The sequence below is a fragment of the Ziziphus jujuba genome, chromosome 1 (assembly GCF_031755915.1).
Source record: "Ziziphus jujuba cultivar Dongzao chromosome 1, ASM3175591v1".
Classification (NCBI taxonomy): Eukaryota; Viridiplantae; Streptophyta; class Magnoliopsida; order Rosales; family Rhamnaceae; genus Ziziphus; species Ziziphus jujuba.
The window spans coordinates 47,417,684-47,436,312 of record NC_083379.1 but is presented as its reverse complement, the minus strand read 5'-3'; the positions used below and the strand labels follow the sequence as shown (position 1 = coordinate 47,436,312).

The 18,629-nt window shown below is 33.2% G+C and overlaps 3 protein-coding genes across 10 annotated transcripts; 2 read left to right on the top strand and 1 right to left on the bottom strand.

Annotated features, from left to right (window-relative positions):
• The first annotated feature begins 1,451 nt into the window (after positions 1 to 1,451).
• Positions 1,452 to 9,592, top strand: LOC107406360 (BAG-associated GRAM protein 1). Of its 5 annotated transcripts, none has more exons than XR_009638580.1 (18): positions 1,452 to 1,935; positions 3,302 to 3,352; positions 3,479 to 3,615; positions 3,954 to 4,029; positions 4,430 to 4,558; positions 4,656 to 4,702; positions 5,044 to 5,164; positions 5,281 to 5,397; positions 5,754 to 5,783; positions 5,881 to 5,980; positions 6,478 to 6,584; positions 6,693 to 6,836; positions 6,922 to 7,026; positions 7,634 to 7,780; positions 7,960 to 8,027; positions 8,680 to 8,743; positions 8,947 to 9,008; positions 9,106 to 9,184. XR_009638580.1 is itself a non-coding variant. In XM_048471672.2 (18 exons), exons 1-18 carry the CDS (start codon positions 1,747 to 1,749, stop codon positions 9,241 to 9,243), a joined length of 1,818 nt encoding a protein of 605 aa, XP_048327629.2. In that variant the 5' UTR covers positions 1,454 to 1,746; the 3' UTR covers positions 9,244 to 9,592. The 5 variants fall into 5 exon arrangements, 4 of the variants coding, with proteins under 4 accessions (XP_048327629.2, XP_015868960.3, XP_024931453.3 ...); XM_048471672.2 differs by having other exon boundaries at positions 1,454 to 1,935; positions 7,974 to 8,027; positions 9,106 to 9,592; XM_016013474.4 differs by having other exon boundaries at positions 1,456 to 1,935; positions 3,518 to 3,615; positions 7,974 to 8,027; positions 9,106 to 9,592.
• Positions 9,593 to 10,045: 453 nt separating this feature from the next.
• On the top strand, positions 10,046 to 12,377 carry LOC112488752 (uncharacterized). The gene is made up of 4 exons (XM_025074362.3): positions 10,046 to 10,420; positions 11,020 to 11,078; positions 11,716 to 11,897; positions 12,036 to 12,377. The coding sequence occupies exons 1-4, from the start codon at positions 10,231 to 10,233 to the stop codon at positions 12,097 to 12,099; spliced, it is 495 nt and encodes a 164-aa protein (XP_024930130.2). The 5' UTR covers positions 10,046 to 10,230; the 3' UTR covers positions 12,100 to 12,377.
• A 302-nt stretch (positions 12,378 to 12,679) lies between these two features.
• Positions 12,680 to 16,641, bottom strand: LOC107406371 (transcription factor bHLH153). 4 transcript variants are annotated; one of them, XM_016013489.4, is made up of 6 exons: positions 16,027 to 16,641; positions 14,225 to 14,350; positions 13,948 to 14,013; positions 13,696 to 13,755; positions 13,494 to 13,541; positions 12,680 to 13,218 (listed from the first exon to the last, which is right to left on the bottom strand). In XM_016013489.4, the coding sequence occupies exons 1-6, from the start codon at positions 16,066 to 16,068 to the stop codon at positions 13,066 to 13,068; spliced, it is 495 nt and encodes a 164-aa protein (XP_015868975.1). In that variant the 5' UTR covers positions 16,069 to 16,641; the 3' UTR covers positions 12,680 to 13,065. The 4 variants fall into 4 exon arrangements, with proteins under 4 accessions (XP_015868975.1, XP_015868985.1, XP_015868969.1 ...); XM_016013499.4 differs by having other exon boundaries at positions 13,690 to 13,755; positions 14,225 to 14,353; positions 16,027 to 16,626; XM_016013483.4 differs by having other exon boundaries at positions 13,690 to 13,755; positions 16,027 to 16,625.
• Between the last annotated feature and the right edge of the window lie 1,988 nt (positions 16,642 to 18,629).

The following is an 18,629-nucleotide window of genomic DNA, read 5'->3' as shown; positions in this document are numbered from 1 at the left end:
TTTTTTTTTTTTTTTTTTAAACCAACGGATCTTAATTTTCCTATTATAATTTATATTGTGTTGCTCTTTCGCAATCCCCATAAGATATTGGATTTGAATTTTTTTGAAACTTATGATTTATAAGTTATAATTGGGTATTGTATATTTGTTATGTAGTTTTTTTTAATGTTAGACATTTGTTTTTATTTATTATTTTTTAATAGTACTAGTATTAGGTGCTGTTATATTGTTAGTACAATAAAAATTTTTTAAAAAAATGACTATTTTTTTAATTGAAAGATAAGTATTAAATGGATCCATTTTTATTTTTATTTTTTATGTTTTATGGAAATGGATTTTCAAATTTCAAAATGTAATTTTTATTATCAAGGTAAAAGCAAGCATCAACAAATCAATAACTATGTTCGTGCAATATGTAAAGAAGTGAAAGCATGTTCTCAATATAAAATAAAAATGAATTGACTAAGTGTTAAAAATATCACATTAATTAATAATTTAGATTTATAATTTTAATTAAGCAAGTAGTAATTTTCACAATTGTACGTTTACAAATGCTAATGTAATATTAAAATCAAATTCCTAAAAATTAAAACTAATAATATACAGATAAACAAATTTTTCATCAAGTAATGAAGAAATTAAACTTTGAACTTCTAATTATTTCTCTACAATTAAAATATTGTAAATTCAAGACACTAAAATAAAGATGGAAACAAATTATTGTAAACGATATGAAAAAAAATATATATATATATACCTAAACAAAACTATAAATCATATATATATATATATATGCGTGTGTGTGTATATATCACATAAACTTGACATTTAGGTTGTTAAGTAGGTAAGTTTTAATTATGGAATTCTGTTACATCTTCGAATGCTATTTTTTATTTCCTTGTTATACATTTTCAAATAATAATATTATATAAACATATGCTAAATTCAAAAGAGCATCGTGAAGGCATAGAATATCTTTTTTGGGGGGTTATGAGAAAGGGCAATAATATTTGTATATTCTTATTTGTTTAGAAATATACCAAGTCTCTTTCATAGAATTGAGCTTTGTAAATTCCAAAATGAGATAAATATTATAGAAATAAAAGTAATATGAAGGTGTTTTTGGTGGAAGTTTCTGCAACCTGTAAGAATTAGAATCAGATATTCCCTAATCTCCTCGGTAATGATAATATTCAATTTCAACCAAAGCGACTAATAAGCTGAGGCTGCTGCGTAAATTGTAGGACGAATATCATTCTAACAAGAAGAAGAATAAAAAAAATAAAAAAAATGGAAGTCCAAAAAGTGTAATTATATAAATAACCTCTAAAATTCGGGACCGAAAAGGGAAAAGTATGCTGGATTTTGTAGGAAATCCCAAGGGTGATTTGGGAAAAAGGTAAAAGATCAAATTAATGAATAAATGATATGTTAGAAAACTTAAGAATAGAAAATACGCAGAAGCTGTCTCTCTCCCACCTCCAACGGTCCAACTTTGACCTTCTCTCCCTCTTTCTCTCTCTTCTCTCTCTCTCTCTCAAAATCAAAACGTTGGTCTGGTCTTCGCTTTCAAATTTATTAACAATAATAATCGGTCATGGCTTTCCCAAACCCTCAAAACCCTACGGATCTTCTTCTACACGAAGCTCCAAGACTCCGCCATTTCTAATCGAATTATTTTTGTAAGTTTCTGAGAGAGAGAGGATCAAAATATAAAATTCGAAATTTTGCTCATTCACATACGTCATGATCGACGCCATGTTGTTGGATATCTTGGTCCCTTCTTGGTGGGAGATCAAGGTCACTGTCGCCGCTTCCATCTTCGTGATCTTCGCCTTCTGGTTTTTTGCCTACAGAGGGGTCGCAGATGGCTATGGAGATCGATCACTTGATAATTCAGGTGCTTCTGGGGATGCCAGTGACGACAAAGACAAGGTCAATTTGCGTCATTACTATCTTTTTTTTTTTTTTTCATTTTCTATTTTAATTTGGTTTTGTTTAGTTAAAAGATTGAATCTTTATAGTTCTTTGAATATCGTTCTTCTCCATACAACGTATTAGGCCAGCTTCTTCTTCTGCTGTTTTTTTCTTTTTTTTTTTTTTTTCAATTCAATTTTATGCCTCTATTTTAGTCGTTATTTTCCTTTAGTAAAGCTGGTTCATGTAGTTTATATTTAAAAGTTTATGCGAAAGTTATGGGCTTTGTTTAATGATGAGTCGTATTTGGAATGTTTATAAATGCATATCAAGTTCTTTGCTTATTTTTATATGCTTTTTGTCCTTAATGCCCTTAATGATATGATAATATGATTAAGTTTGTAACTTTGACTAATTTTTTATTTAGTAAGCAATGTCTTTTGATGAGAAAGTTCTCTGTTTGATTTATGCGTGAACTTTACTGAGTTTTATTGTGTTATAGTGAATTTCTGTTCAATATACATGCACCTGGATTATGAAAGATTTGGTTTTGTATTTATACTAGTTTTGTTTGGGGCTTAAGGAACTGATAATTTGAAATACCAAAGTCATATTCCGCTCATAGCTGTGTGGCTGATACGTTTTTGGGATTTTAGTTCTGCAATATTTTCTTGTCAAGGATATTTAGATGAGCAAGTCGGTAGACATATGAATTTAGATTTCAAAATATTTGTTAAGGAAAATATCAGTTCAAGCATGGTTGAACTGATTTTCCACAGATTACTTGGTTTGGGAAAGATGAGGCTGAATGTAGAATTTTTTACTTTCATTCGATCTTTCAATATTTAATGGAATTCTGAATAATCAGCAGTACAACAGTTGTCATATCACTAGCTATGTATAAACTTCCAATGGATAAATTTTCATATTGAAGGGGAATGGATATCATCCTTTTAGACTTTTAGTAATCATTGATAAGCGTTGTGTCGAAAATCACTCTCTCAATTCATCATGTCAGTTTTTTTGGTAGGAAAACTGTTCTTCAATAGAATTCATTGTTTTTGAATTTCTGGTGCTTAGTTCTTTTGTTTTTCATTCATCTCTTATATTCTCACTTTCTCTTTGGTTAGTCAGATTGGTACTATGGTAACATTCATTATAACATTTTAAATTAGTCCTGCCTATTTGTTCCCTTGCCATTAATTTAATGGAAATAGAAAAGTCATTGTTTAGTAAGTTCTGATTTGTCAAGGAAGCCCAAATTATGTTTTTACCATATGAGATCCGGAAACTATTTGGATTTTGAGATGCAGTTTCGGATCCTATTGGATTCATGAGGTAATTTCTAACTTGTTTGACATGCAGTTGTGCACTTATTTTGTAGATGGGCCAGTTGAAAGGAGATCCTCAAACAAATTCTGCGTATTTAATCAAGGTATGATCCTATAACATGTTTGTAGTAGAGTATGCTTCAACACATGGAGTTGGAATATAAATAGCCTGTATTGTTGCTAAAATTGCCATATTTTCTTTTGCGCATAAAATTATGGATCCGCTCTAGCCTTTGTTTATTGATGAGCATGGTATGCTCTACTTTCAGTTGGAGTTGTTGGCTGCTAAGAATCTTATTGGTGCAAACTTAAATGGCACATCAGATCCTTATGCTATCATTACTTGTGGTACAGAAAAGCGATTCAGGTTTGCTTCTTTTTTTTTTTTCCCCTTTTTTCTCATCCAATTTTTTTTTTTTTGGCACTGAACTAAGTCATGACTGTTGAGTTCATTAAAAAATCCATGTCAGCTGGGCATTATATCCACTTTAAAGGAATTATAGAATTATGTGCGAATTATGTGCTTTGAACAGTAAACATGTACAAGAAAGCATTTAAAGTTATTAATGGAAGTGTCCCATCCACCATCTTGGTCCTTATTTCATTTATAGACATGCCAGATTTTTATCAGTTTGTGTGGTTGTATGGTGTTAATTTCTTCATTGTGCAGGCAATTATTTAATTTTATAAATGTTGTCAATGCAGTTCAATGGTCCCTGGTTCAAGAAATCCCATGTGGGGAGAGGAGTTTAATTTTTCAGTTGATGAGCTTCCCGTCCAGGTATTGTTAGAGTATGGAACAAAATTCAGAAAGTTGTGATGTATTTTATTTTTCAATGATGAATTAATCCCCATTCTAAACTTAGAAGACCTTTACATTATTCTGGCATATAATCAAAGAAAATATACATAATCAGCATTTATTTTTAGAAGTAGCAATATATATATAAAGAAATATATATTGGGTTCAATTCTATGAATGTGCCTTACCATTATGACATTCTAGACTGGATACTACTTTGATATTGGCTCCTTTTTTTTTTTTTTTCAAAATAAAATTTGTTTATTTCACAAAGAAAGCCTGTATGGCTCTTTGTGTAATATGTCAGCAAATTATCATCCCAATTGATTTCTTTCTGTAGGTTTGTTCTAAACTGAGATTTTTCATACTGGCCTAGCAGATTAACGTGACAATATATGATTGGGATATAATTTGGAAAAGTACTGTTCTTGGTTCGGTGATTATTCTTGTTGAAAACGAGGGTCAAACAGGTGCTGTATGGTATACATTGGATAGCACATCAGGGCAGGTAATTTTTCTTTCTATATGTTTATGCTCTTTGTATTGGAAGTAGTTGTCTTTTTATAATGCCTATGACAACTAAAAGTCTGGTTTTCTCTTATCAGGTTTGTCTGCATATTAAAACAATGAAGCTGCCTGTAAATTCTTCCAGGTAGCCTTTTAGTTTCTTACTTTTGATCTCTCTCTGTGTGTGTGATACTGTTGAAATATAGACAGCCTTCATGTTAAAAATCTGACTTTTTATTTCATCCAGATTATATACTATTTTAAAATATGCCATTTGAGTCACTAAATAGTTTTGGTGGTGTTGTCTAGTTTTTCCTATTTATTAGAATTATAATAAGTTTCAGGGTTGCTGGCTGCTAGGGTTTTATTGCATTTTTTTTTTTATCTGTGTTCTGTTAAAGTCTATGGATATCAAGCCAACATAAGGCATACTTTAACACCACTGAACATTATTGTAATTTCTAAATTCTATGAAATTGTTGGTAGGGTAAATGGCATTGCTGGAACTAATGCTCGAAGAAAGATTTCTTTAGATAAACAAGGGCCCACAGTAGTTCATCAAAAGCCAGGTCCTCTTCAGACAATATTTAATCTTCCTCCAGATGAGGCGAGTTGATTTTTTTCCCCCCTTTCCTGAATGTATTATGAAAGTCTCAAGGTTTCATTGTTAATATAAGACTCTTGCTTTATTCCTTTCCAGTAATTTCAGTTGTATCTTTTCAGGTTGTTGAACATAGTTATTCTTGTGCACTTGAGAGGTCATTCTTGTATCATGGCCGTATGTATGTCTCTCAATGGAACATTTGCTTCCATTCTAATGTGTTTTCCAAGCAAATGAAGGTTCGCCTTTCGTTCTCTTTCCCAAGCTTGAGTGATTGTTAATTATACACTTAAGAAGTTCAATGGAAATAATTTCAATAATATATTAATGCAGTACCGATACAAATTAAGGTTTTGTAATGTATGGGAGACATATATGCAAGGTGACTAAAAGTTGTTGCATCTGTCAAACTTCAGCAGATGTTGAAAAAGTGCTTTATCGATGCATGTCATGAGATTGAATAATTGCTTTTTCCAGATATATGTCCAACAGTTTCTTAGATGTCAATTATGGCTTTGATATGTTCTGATTTGAAAGTTTTGAATTCAAATTATCATTTTTTATATCAGCAGTTTTCTTCGTTTACATTTTACAGGTTATTATACCAATTCAAGATATTGATGAGGTTCTCTTTCTCTTTTATCTCTATCTCTTGTATATATTTACTTTTTTATTACATTGGTAATTGAAATATCACATGATGGACTCTTTGGATAATGAAGATACGGAGGAGTCAGCATGCATTTATTAATCCTGCCATAACCATTATTCTTCGCATGGGTGCTGGTGGTCATGGTGTACCTCCTCTGGGAAGTCCTGATGGTTAGTGATTGGTTCCAACTTCCAAACTCTTAAGGGTTTTTCATTTTCATTTTTCCTATTTTTATTTTATTTTATTTATATCTGTCGTTTTGAAAGTGGAAGTTAATTTCAAGCTTATATGGGCTGCCTTTGTCAATTATATCCTAGTCATGCAATTGGATAACTAATCTTTCAGAATATGGGACAAGGTTGATACATCAGTTGAGGCTTATAGTAACGAGGTTGAAGTAATCTTTCTCCATTCCAGACTTGTACACTTGAGAAAATATCTTTTGAAAGCTATAGTTCACAGCTTCTGCAGGAAATTTTTATGATTCTTTTTGCTGGTTTTCTTTACCAGGTTGTGTCCCTGTGCATAAGCTAATAGCTATTGAGAAATCTTAGTGGAATAATAATTCTCTTATTGAGAAATGAAAATTGATTGGAAATGATCTATCAATAATTTGACCTGTCGAATGTGTGCTTATGTGGCCTTTTCTTTGCCCTTACATTTTCAGGTAGAGTGAGATATAAGTTTGCATCATTTTGGAATAGAAATCATACATTAAGAGCTTTACAACGTGTGGCAAAGAACTTTTATACAATGCTAGAAGCTGAGAAGAAGGTGGACTAGCTTTTTAATTCTCTTTTCCTGCATTATTTCAATGGGAAGAAAAGTTTCTTATAGATTTGATTTTTTTTTTTTTTTTTTTTTTTTTGGGTGGACATATAGGAGAGTGCTGATTCAGCACTACGTGCACATAGCAGTTCCGTTAGAGGGGATAAAACTGAGGATAACGTTCCTGAAGATGTTGCTGCCAAAACTGGAAAAGTTCAAGCTTTCGTTAAAGAAGAAGTTATTGTTAGTATATATAATGTATGTGTCCTCGTTTTTGTTTACTTTGTTAAAGTTAATTTCATTACCTTTATATTGCTTGTTAATAAACTAATTTTCCTTCCAGGATACATTTTCATGCACAGCTGAGATGTTTTTTAATTTATTGTTGAGAGATGATTCGACTTTTACAAACGAGTACCGATCAGTACGGAAGGATACTAACCTTGTTGTAAGTACTAACCAGCTGACAGGCTCATGTCTATTTAGTGGTCATCATTTGCCTTTTACACCATTTTTCATCTGTGAATGTTTTATTATTAGCAACATTTTTAATGTAAAGGATGATGGTACCCATTGTCATTTTACTATCTGAAATGTAGAAGGGAATTTTTGTTTAATCAATTGTTATGGTGTCCATATGTTGGTGATTGAACAATTTAATGCTCTTACCTAGTGACTGATAGTCTTGCATGGAAATGAAGTTACTTAAAGCATGTTAAGAAAGATGGGAAATGTTAATAGAATGTACTTGATTGAAATGAGGACGTTAAAAATATGCATGAAAAATACCAAGTCTTTGACCACAGAAATAATACCTGAGCTTTCCAATTCCTTTGCAATTTTGTAGCCTTAAGACCCTAGAAACAGAACCTAATTTTTTTTAAGGTACTTCGATCTTTGATCTTAGAAACAGGACCTAAGTTGTTAATTGGGCTTTAATTTAGAAAGAAGACATAAATTTTATTACTTGGTTTTTGATCCTGGAAACATGACCCTAGTTTGTTCAATTATTTCTATATATCTCAACCTGTAGGCTAAAGTGTTCACTTTTTCAGATGGGACAATGGCATTCTGCGGATGAATATGATGGTCAAGTCAGGGAAATAAAATTCAGATCCCTTTGTAACAGCCCCATGTGCCCTCCTGACACAGCCATGACAGAGTATCAGCATGTTGTTCTCTCTCCAGACAAGCAAGTACTGGTAGGATTCTCCGGTCTGAATCCTAAACTTGTTTACAACTAGTATTAGATCATATACTGTTATTGTTCCTACTACCAACTACGGCATTTGTTTTCTCTGTTTTCTTTGTATTTAAAAATCAGATGCCCTATAGTTCTGGTTTTTCCATTTTCCCTCTTTGTATTTGATTTTTGTTGAAGTTTTCCTCTTTTAGGTATTTGAGACGGTGCAACAGGCACTTGACGTACCGTTCGGGTCTTATTTTGAGGTGCGCATTATCTTGGACATTTTCCCGTTTAGTCCTTGAACTTTTAAATATTTTTTTTTTTTTTAGGAGTAATCTACCCCTTTAATTTTGCCAAATGTCAAATTGAACTTTCCGTTTGTTATTTCTGTTACATTTATATTGAAAATACGAATTCATTGGGAAAAAAAAAAATGCAGATTGGAAATACCATGTGGTTTGAGTGAAAAATGTAATTAGAGAGAGATAGGGGGAGGTGTTTGGGAGAGAGAAACAGACTGTTAGATGGTTTCTGGGTGCTTGGTTCTTGAACTGCTATCTGGATGGTTGTCTGGGTAGATGTTGGTGACGAAGAATAAAAGTAGGCTGAGAAGGAGGAGGAAGAAAAAGAAGCATTCCTCTTTCCGCTTACTGCAATTTTTTATTTAGTTAACCCTTTTTCTTCCTTTTACTTTTTTCTTCATTTTTTTTTTCCCTCTCTCTCTCTCTCTCTTTTTTTTTTAAATTTATTTATCTACAATTTGCTTGATTGTCCTCTTATTTCTCATGCGTCACTTAAAACCCAATAGGTTTTCAGTCAAACTCATATTTATTTCATAAAACAATGGGGCACATTTTGAAGGGAGTTGAGTGGAAATTCAATTTCATAACGTTAAAACTGTTTTGTTGCGATCAGATCCACTGTAGGTGGCGTCTGGAGACAAATGCTGAAAACTCGTCTACTATAGATATAAAAGTGGGTAAGTTTTTTCTGGCATTTCCTTGTTTCCTTCTCCATGGTGAGCATATTTTCTATGTGTAATTAATTTGCTCGCTTAGTTTGTCAAACAATCATATGAGTTTTAAGAAAAGCAGTTGGAAACTCTTTTTATGGTCAAATTTATTTATTTATTTTTTAATTTTTAATTTTTATTCTCTTAAAAACAAACTAAACTCGTTACAGGTGCACATTTTAAGAAATGGTGTGTGATGCAATCCAAAATAAAAACAGGGGCTATTAACGAGGTGGGTATAGCTATATTTAACCATGCATTCAGTCCCTTCCAAATTTAATGATTGATAATGAAAATTTACGCAATATATGGTGTTTTGAATGTTGCAGTACAAGAAAGAGGTGGAGATGATGTTAGAAGTGGCACGTTCATATATCCAGTCACATTCTGCTGGTGCTGGTGGCGCTGCTGCTGGTGCTGCTGAGGAGACGACATCCTCTGCCTCTGTAATTCAAGACAGCAGCTAACCTTTCCACTAATGATAATTTAGATATGCTTCATTTAATTGGAGGGGGTTGTGTTATTGTAATATAAACTTTCTTTTGGATAGAATTTTATTCTGTACATTGAGAGAGAGAGAGAGAGAGAGAGAGAGAGACGCACACACACACACACACACACACACACACACACACACGCACATGCTTTACACCTACAAATATCCAACCCATGTACCGTCCTCACCCTGTCTCTTTAGGAGAGAACTAGTGGTGTGTGTTAATTTATTAATTGTCCTTGTTTGTGCAATGCAATGTGGAAACCACATTTTTTAATATATGTCAAAAAAAAAAAAGGAAGAACATTTATTGTATTAAATATATTTCGTACTATGCTTCATGAACTTTCTAAAAAGTTCCTACCAATATATCATGTAGAATCAAAGCAAGAAGAAAAAATGAAAAAAATAAATAAAAATTTCATATGGAAAGCCAGGGAGGCAAAGGAAGAAGAAAAAGAGGCCGGCTGGAGTTTAGGCCAGTAGTAAGCATTGGAGGACTTAAAAATCTGGGCCAAATTAAGCATCAGCTTGTGCAAAGCAAATCGGCAGAGAGTTTTTGAAAATGTGGGTTCGATTTTGGAGTTCAATAATAGATAGAATATAAAGTAAACTTCACTCAAAACGGTGCGCCACTAGGAAAGCATGATAAAATGACTTTTTTAACCCCGCCACGCTGCGCACAAGGCAGTACAAATGGTCTATCTTTACTGTTATTTGTCAGGAAAAAAGTCTTTTTCTTGAAAAAAAAAAAAAAAGAAAAAAAAAAAAGAAGGGGAATTCAATCAAAACGACGTCGAGAGCAGATCAGTCTCTGGGTACACGGCAACCGGTTTGATGGTCTCTCAAATCAAACCGGTTAATAACATTATGAAATAGCAAGCCGCGTTGCCTTTGGCAATTTGTGAAGTTGGGAGAAAGAACAGATAAGAGAGAAGAGAGAAGAGAGAGAGGAGATATGGCGGCGTGGATCCATGGATATATGTTGGGTTTGGTAGTGTTATTGTGGGTTGTTGTTGTTGTACCATTGAGTGTGGGTGCATCTTCAAAAGAGCAGCTGAGCTCTAGGGAATGCGAGAATCTGGGTTTCACAGGCCTTGCTTTGTGCTCTGATTGCAACACTTTGGCTGAGTATGTCAAGGATCAAGGTTCTGTTTCTCTTCTTTGCATTCAAAAAGTAGCTTTCTTTCTCAAACTTTTTCGCCCCGCGACTATGTTTTGGTCTTCGTGTTATTTGTATTGGCGAATTGGCGTCTGTGGATTAATAATACTTAAAAAAATAAAAAATAAAAAATAATTAACTTTATTTAGAATTCGACTTTCGTGTAGTCGGGATTGATTAGGATTGATGAATAACTTGCTGAATTGGATAGAATTCAAAGAATTTATGTTTTGTGATGAAGAGCTGTGAACTATATTATTGAACCTGTGATATGAAATTATGAACTTTAACTGCAAAGTTTCAGAATAATATTTATTAAGAAATTTATCGACATTCATTATCAAGTGTAGAGAAGATAAAATAAACAAAGTATTTTCAACTAGCAATTCTCTAATTTACAATAGGGTGACTGCTATGTAACATTAAAAATGGTAACTTTGCTTGTTATCTAAAGATTATTCATTTCATTCAAGTCTTCTCGTCAACATAAACATGTACTGGATGTTCTCACGTTTGTGCTTGTAGAAACGCTAAAAAGCTCAATATTTTTTATTTTTTATTTTTTATTTTTTTTTGTGGACGCAGAATTGGTATCAGACTGTTTGAAGTGTTGCACTGAGGATTCTGATGATTCTATGAGCAAGGTATGGAAATTGTTCTGCATTTGTTCGTCTGGTGGTTGAAAATATAGCAATGCAAAAATTTTGAGCGTACAAAGTGTTCTAATAACAAAGTTTGAGAATCATTTTTTGTAATTCTTAACATACTTTAGGCCTAGCACAAGCTTGGTATGGTAACTCCAATTCCTCTCCCCCCCCCCCCCCCTCTCTTAAGAACCTCTTTTTCCCAACTCTATTAATCCGAGTTTCAGAAACAGGGATACTAACATGGTAGCAATAGAAGGGCATGTGCGTATGGAATTTTTTTGTCAACTAAAATGCTCAAGGTAATAGTTGGGCATGGATATAATTGCCGCCCGTCAACTTACATGTTGAGATCTTGTGTGCCTAAGTTCATAGGAATATGAAACATTGTTTTGGAGTTATATTCATTGAACAGCATTTAGAAATCCTGATGTACGTGTGAGTGTTGGAGATTATTGTTGTTTCAGTGCCTAAAACTGACATATCTTCTCTGATGGAAGTGTCCATAATCCTTATCCAACTTATAATCTCGAAAAGACTGACTTCACAGTTCACACTTATTTTACTGTCTCCATAGTTTTTCAGTCATTCAGTTCAAGAAAGAAAGAATTACCTAATAAAGATCATTGTCCTACAGATCACCTATGCTGGCGCCATACTGGAAGTCTGCATGAGAAAACTGGTTTTCTATCCTGAAATTGTTGGCTTCATTGAAGAAGAGAAGGACCAATTTCCTTCGGTTAAAGTTCAGTTCATTTTCAATTCACCACCAAAATTGATAATGCTGGATAATGCTGGCCAACATAAAGAAACAATAAGGTGAGCATGTTTTTCATCAATTACGTAGTTTTGTTGTTGGAGAAAAAGAAACTTGTACAGTGATGGAAAATGCTTAGAAGTTTTACTTCGCACATGTTTCCTCCAACTTTTTAAAGAAACTTTTTGCCCCTGTTGCAGAATCGACAATTGGAAACGTGAGCATATGCTGCAGTTCCTGCGAGAGAAGGTTAAAACTACCTGAAATCCTGTCCAGACTTAATATATCTTCTATCTTGAGATGTGATAAATATCTGAGACATACACAAGTGGTGGGCGTTTTCTTGTGAGGGATTAGGAAGTGGTTGTATCGAATTTTAATTGGAAATTATTTATATGTTTTGAACTCTCCTATTCGTTTCAATCCAAAGGACTGATATGAACCTCTAATGCCTCTCCTATGATCTTTAAAGAAGGGAAAATAGGAAAGGACAATTTTCTGTATCTTAATGAATGTTTCTGCCTTGAGTTGGTTGCTTGGTATTGTACTTTGTTTTGTCAGGGAAAAAGTCGAATGATTTTTTTGCTTTTTTCCCTGGTAGTAAGGATTGCTTTTATAACACAAAAGAGACTCCCCAAAGGGAAGATCATGATCAGTGGACAGAATGACGTCCCAGTGACTTAGTGAATATGGGTATGTCAAGAATCGCTTGAGGACATGGCAAGCTTTCTTCCTGCTCATCCTTACTATTTTTTGAAGGCACAGTTAATAAACATGCTCACAGAAGTAATTGGACAGAGGCTTCTGCTTGTGAGGTAAGTTGAACATACACTAACAAACACGGTAATATCATATCCCTTCCCTCAATTCATTAATAAAGTTAACATACTTTATACAGATGGCGTTTTAGTAAATATCAACATTTGCAGATTTAATATAAAAGGTACAAAATGACTTATGCTAGAAACCCATCACCAGTTTTAAAACAAGAATGGTGAGGGACTGCATGTATGATAAAGAGTTCCAACATGGGAAACTTCCAATGCCAGAATTACATTGAAAAATCATCATGCTAAAAATTTTCCAAGTTATAATCTTCATATATTATCCGCCTGCCAAAAAATTTTGTTGTGCATTAGAGTGGAAACCGGTCACTTTTTACACTGCCATATCTAGCATCCTTTCAAGAACACCCACTCCTTTTTGTTGCTGCTGCGCTACAATTCTGTGTTAATGAAAATGTGAGATGGACTTCTCAAACTTAGGAGAAGTAGTCTTAATCGGGGCCCAGATATCCGCACCATTACTACTATCAACTCCAATAGTAGAAGAGACAGGAACCAGACACAAACCCCTGCTTCTCAAGCTGTATAGCTCTAGCTCCTGACAAGAAAACATAATTCAAACTCCTTAATACACAGCTGTTAAGTAGGACCCGAAGGAAGGAAAAGAAAAAAGAAGCATGCCCATGGAGTCGCGACTAAGGCTATACCAATTTGTGGTACTAAAAACTAGCATCATCAGATGTCTCTGTTATTATAAATTGGAACTATTTCTGGTCCTAAAAACTAAATTGCGTGCAGCTAATTTCAAGGCCACAGGTTTTTAACTGCGTTTTCATAAAATAAATGTCTTTATTCCTCTCTGCTTCATCTCACCTGCATCTTGGCTGTTGGAGAGCTTTGCAGGTATGGGGCACTCAACACCTAAAACCAGACACCAAAAAGACGAACACAAAAAGCCATGAGATCAAAATCAAAATTGTCACCTTACAAAAACACACTGGAGCAATGAGGATACACATTTCAGAGTGGCATAGATAGAATATTTTACATAGCAAAAAAGAGGCCAAACCTTAACTTGTTCATGAAGGAATTGTATGTATTCCATTGCCTCCAGAAGGACAGAAGCTGTATCTGTCTGCAAAGAAAATATATGGGCTTTAGAACCGTGGCATGTGGTAAACAACAATAGCACTTGAAAAGAGATAGTATGATCAGGCAGAGTTCTAACCGATATATATAAAAAAAGGCAGGCTAGAAAGAGCAAAATATTAATTTTCTTTACAAGGTTTCTTTTGTAAGGGTAAAAGATTAACTGGCAAATATGTACCTTTCCATATGGTGAAACTAGCTGCTGCAGAGCTACAATCCGTTCCCCAAGCTTCTCTTTCCTCTCCTGATGCCAGAAATAGAGAAGTAGCTAATAAGCAGTGCAAAAACCACAAGACAAAGAAACTAATCTTTTTAGGAAGTTCATGAAAGTGACTATTGGAAGCTTATTCTAGGTCCCAGATGCCCATAATAATATCCCAGTGATAAACAAGAAGAAAACCATACCCAAATGCAGAAAAGAATAAACAGGAAGGAATAGAAGAAGAAAGAAAAACCTTATTTGAGATAGAAAATTCAGCCTTTTGGCGTTTGGATGCGAGAGATGTGAGACTGGTTTGGTCAACAGAGCAAGGGCCCCTTTTGTGTTCTGTCATCTTTCCAACACCTATCCCTTCTTCTCTCTACTTAAAGAAGTATAATAATTGCAGAAGATTAGAAAAGAATAATTATAACCGAAGTCAAAACAATCTACAGTAGATTATCCAGATATCTTGATTATCCAAAGTGAAGATAAACATCAAAATCCTCTCACTAAAGATAGTGATAAACCATAAATCAGTTGATAGTCTCAAACATATGCACCAAATCGTTTTCCTCATACTTTTCGAGTGAACAGGCATTCTATTTAGAGTATATGAGAGTACAATATAAATACATCATAGAAATGTATAATGAGCTGAAAACCATTTCTATTTCCTTAGTAAAGTAATGGTGGAATATCCAATTGTTGGAATTCTTTTAAAAATTTCAAAATTAGGCCAATCTAGATTGCAACCTTATGGAAAAGCCCCATTTGATTAAGTTTAAACGCTCCTTGCATGTATAGATCATTCTCTACCTCATAAGAGATCCATTTCCAATCACAGTGAACAAGCAGAGATCATCGTCAAAGAGGATGAACAGATTGCCACCCGTGTGACAATATCAACAGAGATTATTAAAAAAATAAAATAAAAATATCCCAATGGTTGACTAGCTTATAAGTTTGAATAAGATAAAAAGAAGCATCCAAGAAGTAGAACAACAGTTCCTTAGGCCTGGCCTCAAACAAGTTGAATGCCATTCTCACTATACCTTAAAATAATCAAATATTAAATAGACCACATGAGACACTATACAAAAAGCCTCATAATAATAGTTAGTGCTAGTATGATGAACAAAAAAGACATGCACTATTCTGGTCAAAGGCTAACCTAACCTTCAATTCCACACTCAGAATAGTAATAAAATATTGCAAAACAAATGATGTTATTGCAATTTGCAACGGTGTAATTAAAAATAATATCTTCTTTTCTATTGATAATTGTAGGCTCACAAACGGACAACACTTTCATGAATCAATGAAAAACAGAGACATATACCCCATATGTATATATATATATATATATATATATATAATAAACAACAAAATAAAATAATGCATAGATTGCCATAATCACAGTTCTTTTAGGATGGGCCAAGAGGGCCATATACCTTTAATTAATCACCTGACATGAAGGGGTCTAGGTAGACGAAAGATATAGATTCTTTTCTCCTCTTTTTTCTCTTTTTTTTAATTTTCTTATTTTTTCACAGAACGAGTTAGAGATCAGAATCACAAGGTTCTGTAGGTGTAAACGGGAACAGATTGAAATAATGAAATGATTTTTGGTGGGACCAAATTAAAAATTTATACACCATGCATGAACTGAACCCATAAACATATCTATTTTGCGTACACAATCTTCCCACCGCATTCTTTTTTAATTTAATATAAAATAATATGGTAATTGATATAGAAACATACATATACAGATACATATGGACATATGGAATAACAACAAATTATCCCACAAAGAAAAAAAGTAATACACAAATAAATTTTATCAACGCAATCCCAACCGTAGAGAAGCAGGATTTTTAGAGAAAACATTATTTGACACAAACATTCAATCAAATGGGAAAGCAAACAAGGCAAGGATTTTTCATGCGTCTAAGTAACAAACAGCTGTGATATAGAGGAAAAAAAAACAGAAAAAAAAAAAAACAAAACAAAAAAGAAGCAGAGAAGAAAATATATGAACTTCAAACTACTCACCGAGAATTTAGTCCCTGCAGTGCAAAGAGAGCTGACAATCATATCTCGAAGTCTTACGCCAAAAGACTTTTATCTAAAACCCACCACCAAAAATCACCGAACCCAAACGAAATTTTTGGTTCAAAGCCAGTGAAGAAAATGACCCAAGAACCCAAAGCAAAAAAATAAATAAATGAAAGAGGTCCTCTTTCTCTACTAGTGTCAGTTGCCTCTCGTAAAAACTGAAACTTTTTGGTGTATATGCTTTTATAATCACTTTGCAAATTTGGGAGCTTTACGAAATAATCAGACTTTTTTTTTTGTTCAAGTAGTGGGATATCCACTGGAAAACTCCAAAAGTCGACGGGAAATCATCAGAAGCTTGTAAATTACTTGCTTCAAGAACAACAGACAAAGACAAAAATAACTTCAAAACTGAGCGCTGAAACTGCCAAATATGTCTCAGCAAAGTTTCAGAGGATGAAAAGTGGCAGAAATATGCAGAGGCAGTGAAACTCTGCCAGCGAGACTGAGCGTGTGAAAAACCAGGGAGAGAAAGATGAAGGCTTTTCAAATCGTTTTATAAAGCGATGGCAAATGTTTTTCCATCTAAAATATTAAATATTTAAAAAAAAAAAACAGTTTTTTTTTTCTTTTTTTTCAAATAGATTCTTATAACATAACCCCCCCAACAAAAGAAAAGAAAAAAAAAAAGTATATAGTATTTTTTTTATTTTAATTTTTGCTCTTTTCTTATTTACTAATTTTTTATTTTTTGTAATATGTCATTTGACAGCTAATATCCAGCAGAAAGAGTGTGAAAGAGAAGTGGGTGGTTAAGTTAACCCAAGATGAAGTCATTTTTCTAACCATGGTTGGATGGCTATTTTGGTTTTCAATTGGCTTGGCTTGTCTTGTCTTGAGCTCCGTATAGCTTATTCCTTTAAATTAGCTGTCAAATAGCATTAATTAATCTTTAGCAATTTTTATTTTTTATTTTTGAAAACAATCTTTAGCAATTTCAAATGTCAAAAGTATTCCGTCAATTCAAGAATCAACACGCAAATATTGTATGCATATTATGCATGACCGAACTGCATAATTTCCTTACTTCCATTTACAATTACTCTGAATTATAAAATCATAATTTACAATATTTTCCTTAGTCAATAGATACTCAAAGTTGAGCGGCACACTGAAGTACCCTTTCAATTAAGTATTAACATATAATACTTACTTTTCATAAAGGCTGTTATTCCAATATGAGTTTGCAACTGGTTTGTAAGTTAATATAAGATGAAAGATATATAGTTATTTTTTAAAAACGAAACTAATATTAGTTGTATCTTATTCTTTAGTAAGAAAAGGCTAACGGCTATGTGGTACCTTTTTTTTCCTTTTTTTTTTACTTGTTCTTTGTTCTTTGTTATTTTTTGTGAGAGAGAGAGAGAGAGAGAGGGGGGGGTGTTATGGGGTACTTGGCATAGACTAATTGGGTTTTGCTATGAAGTGTTGTATCAATGTGACAACCATATATATATATATAGTCTCAAAGCAACCAAAAAAAAAAAAATGTATATATATATATATATATAGTCATAATTCATAGGTAAGCCCTTAATCTCCCCTGGTCCTAGCTAGGCCTTATGAATTATTATTTGTTAATGTACAATTTATACACCAAAAAGTTAGCTTTGCTGAGTTGTAGGATTCCTCCATTGCTCATGTAGGACAATTCATAGTCTACTGTTATTGACTAGACAATCATCCAACCTCCTACATTAGAAGCTTATTCATTTCCTAAATTTAGCCCATCACCCATTATCTTGTAACTTCAAAATCTATAGTTCTTTTTCTTTTTTTTAATTATTAATTAAGTAGAAGCTAAGTTTATAAAAAGGACACTTTGCTTTTGAAAAAACAAAGCGCTTTAGCATGACTCATTGCATGGATGTCCAACTCTGTAAAATGACAGCAAGAAAAACACAACATGAGAAAATAGTCGTGGGGGTGAAAAAGACTCCTACGTAAGACTTTTACGGTGACAATACATATTTGAGGCGGCAGCCTGAAGCAATCAGAAAATCTAAAAGAAATGGTAAAAGCAGAAGCTAGAAAACAAAAAAAACATAAAAAGAAAAAAAGAAAAAAAAAAGAAAAAAAGAAAAAAAAGAGAAAGAACAGAAAGAACAGAAATAGAAAACGAAACCAAAATTTAGTGCTTTAGGAGCGTTTTTCTTGAAAAAGCTTCAGCCATTTTGTACACAAAAGAAGTAGTTTGTTTCTTTGTCCCTCAAAGCTAATCTGTTAGTGTCTCTTGGTAACTAAAAAGATAAACAAAATTTCCATTTTTGAAAATGTGTTTTTTATTTTGTTTGCCAGTTTAAAGTGGACAAAGTTTCTGCTTAAAGCTGCAATTTGTAGCTTAAAATAATAGGAGCTCAAACACGTAGACTGATATTGGTGTTGTAATGTGAAACTCCAAGCATCCAAGTTCCTCCCTTTTCTTTTTTTTTATTTTTTATTTTTTATTTTAAATTTTTTGGGTAAATAGCATTGAGTTTTTTTTTTCATACGTGCAAAGAGGAGACTTGACTGTAGATTCTTCCTCTTGTTGGGGATTT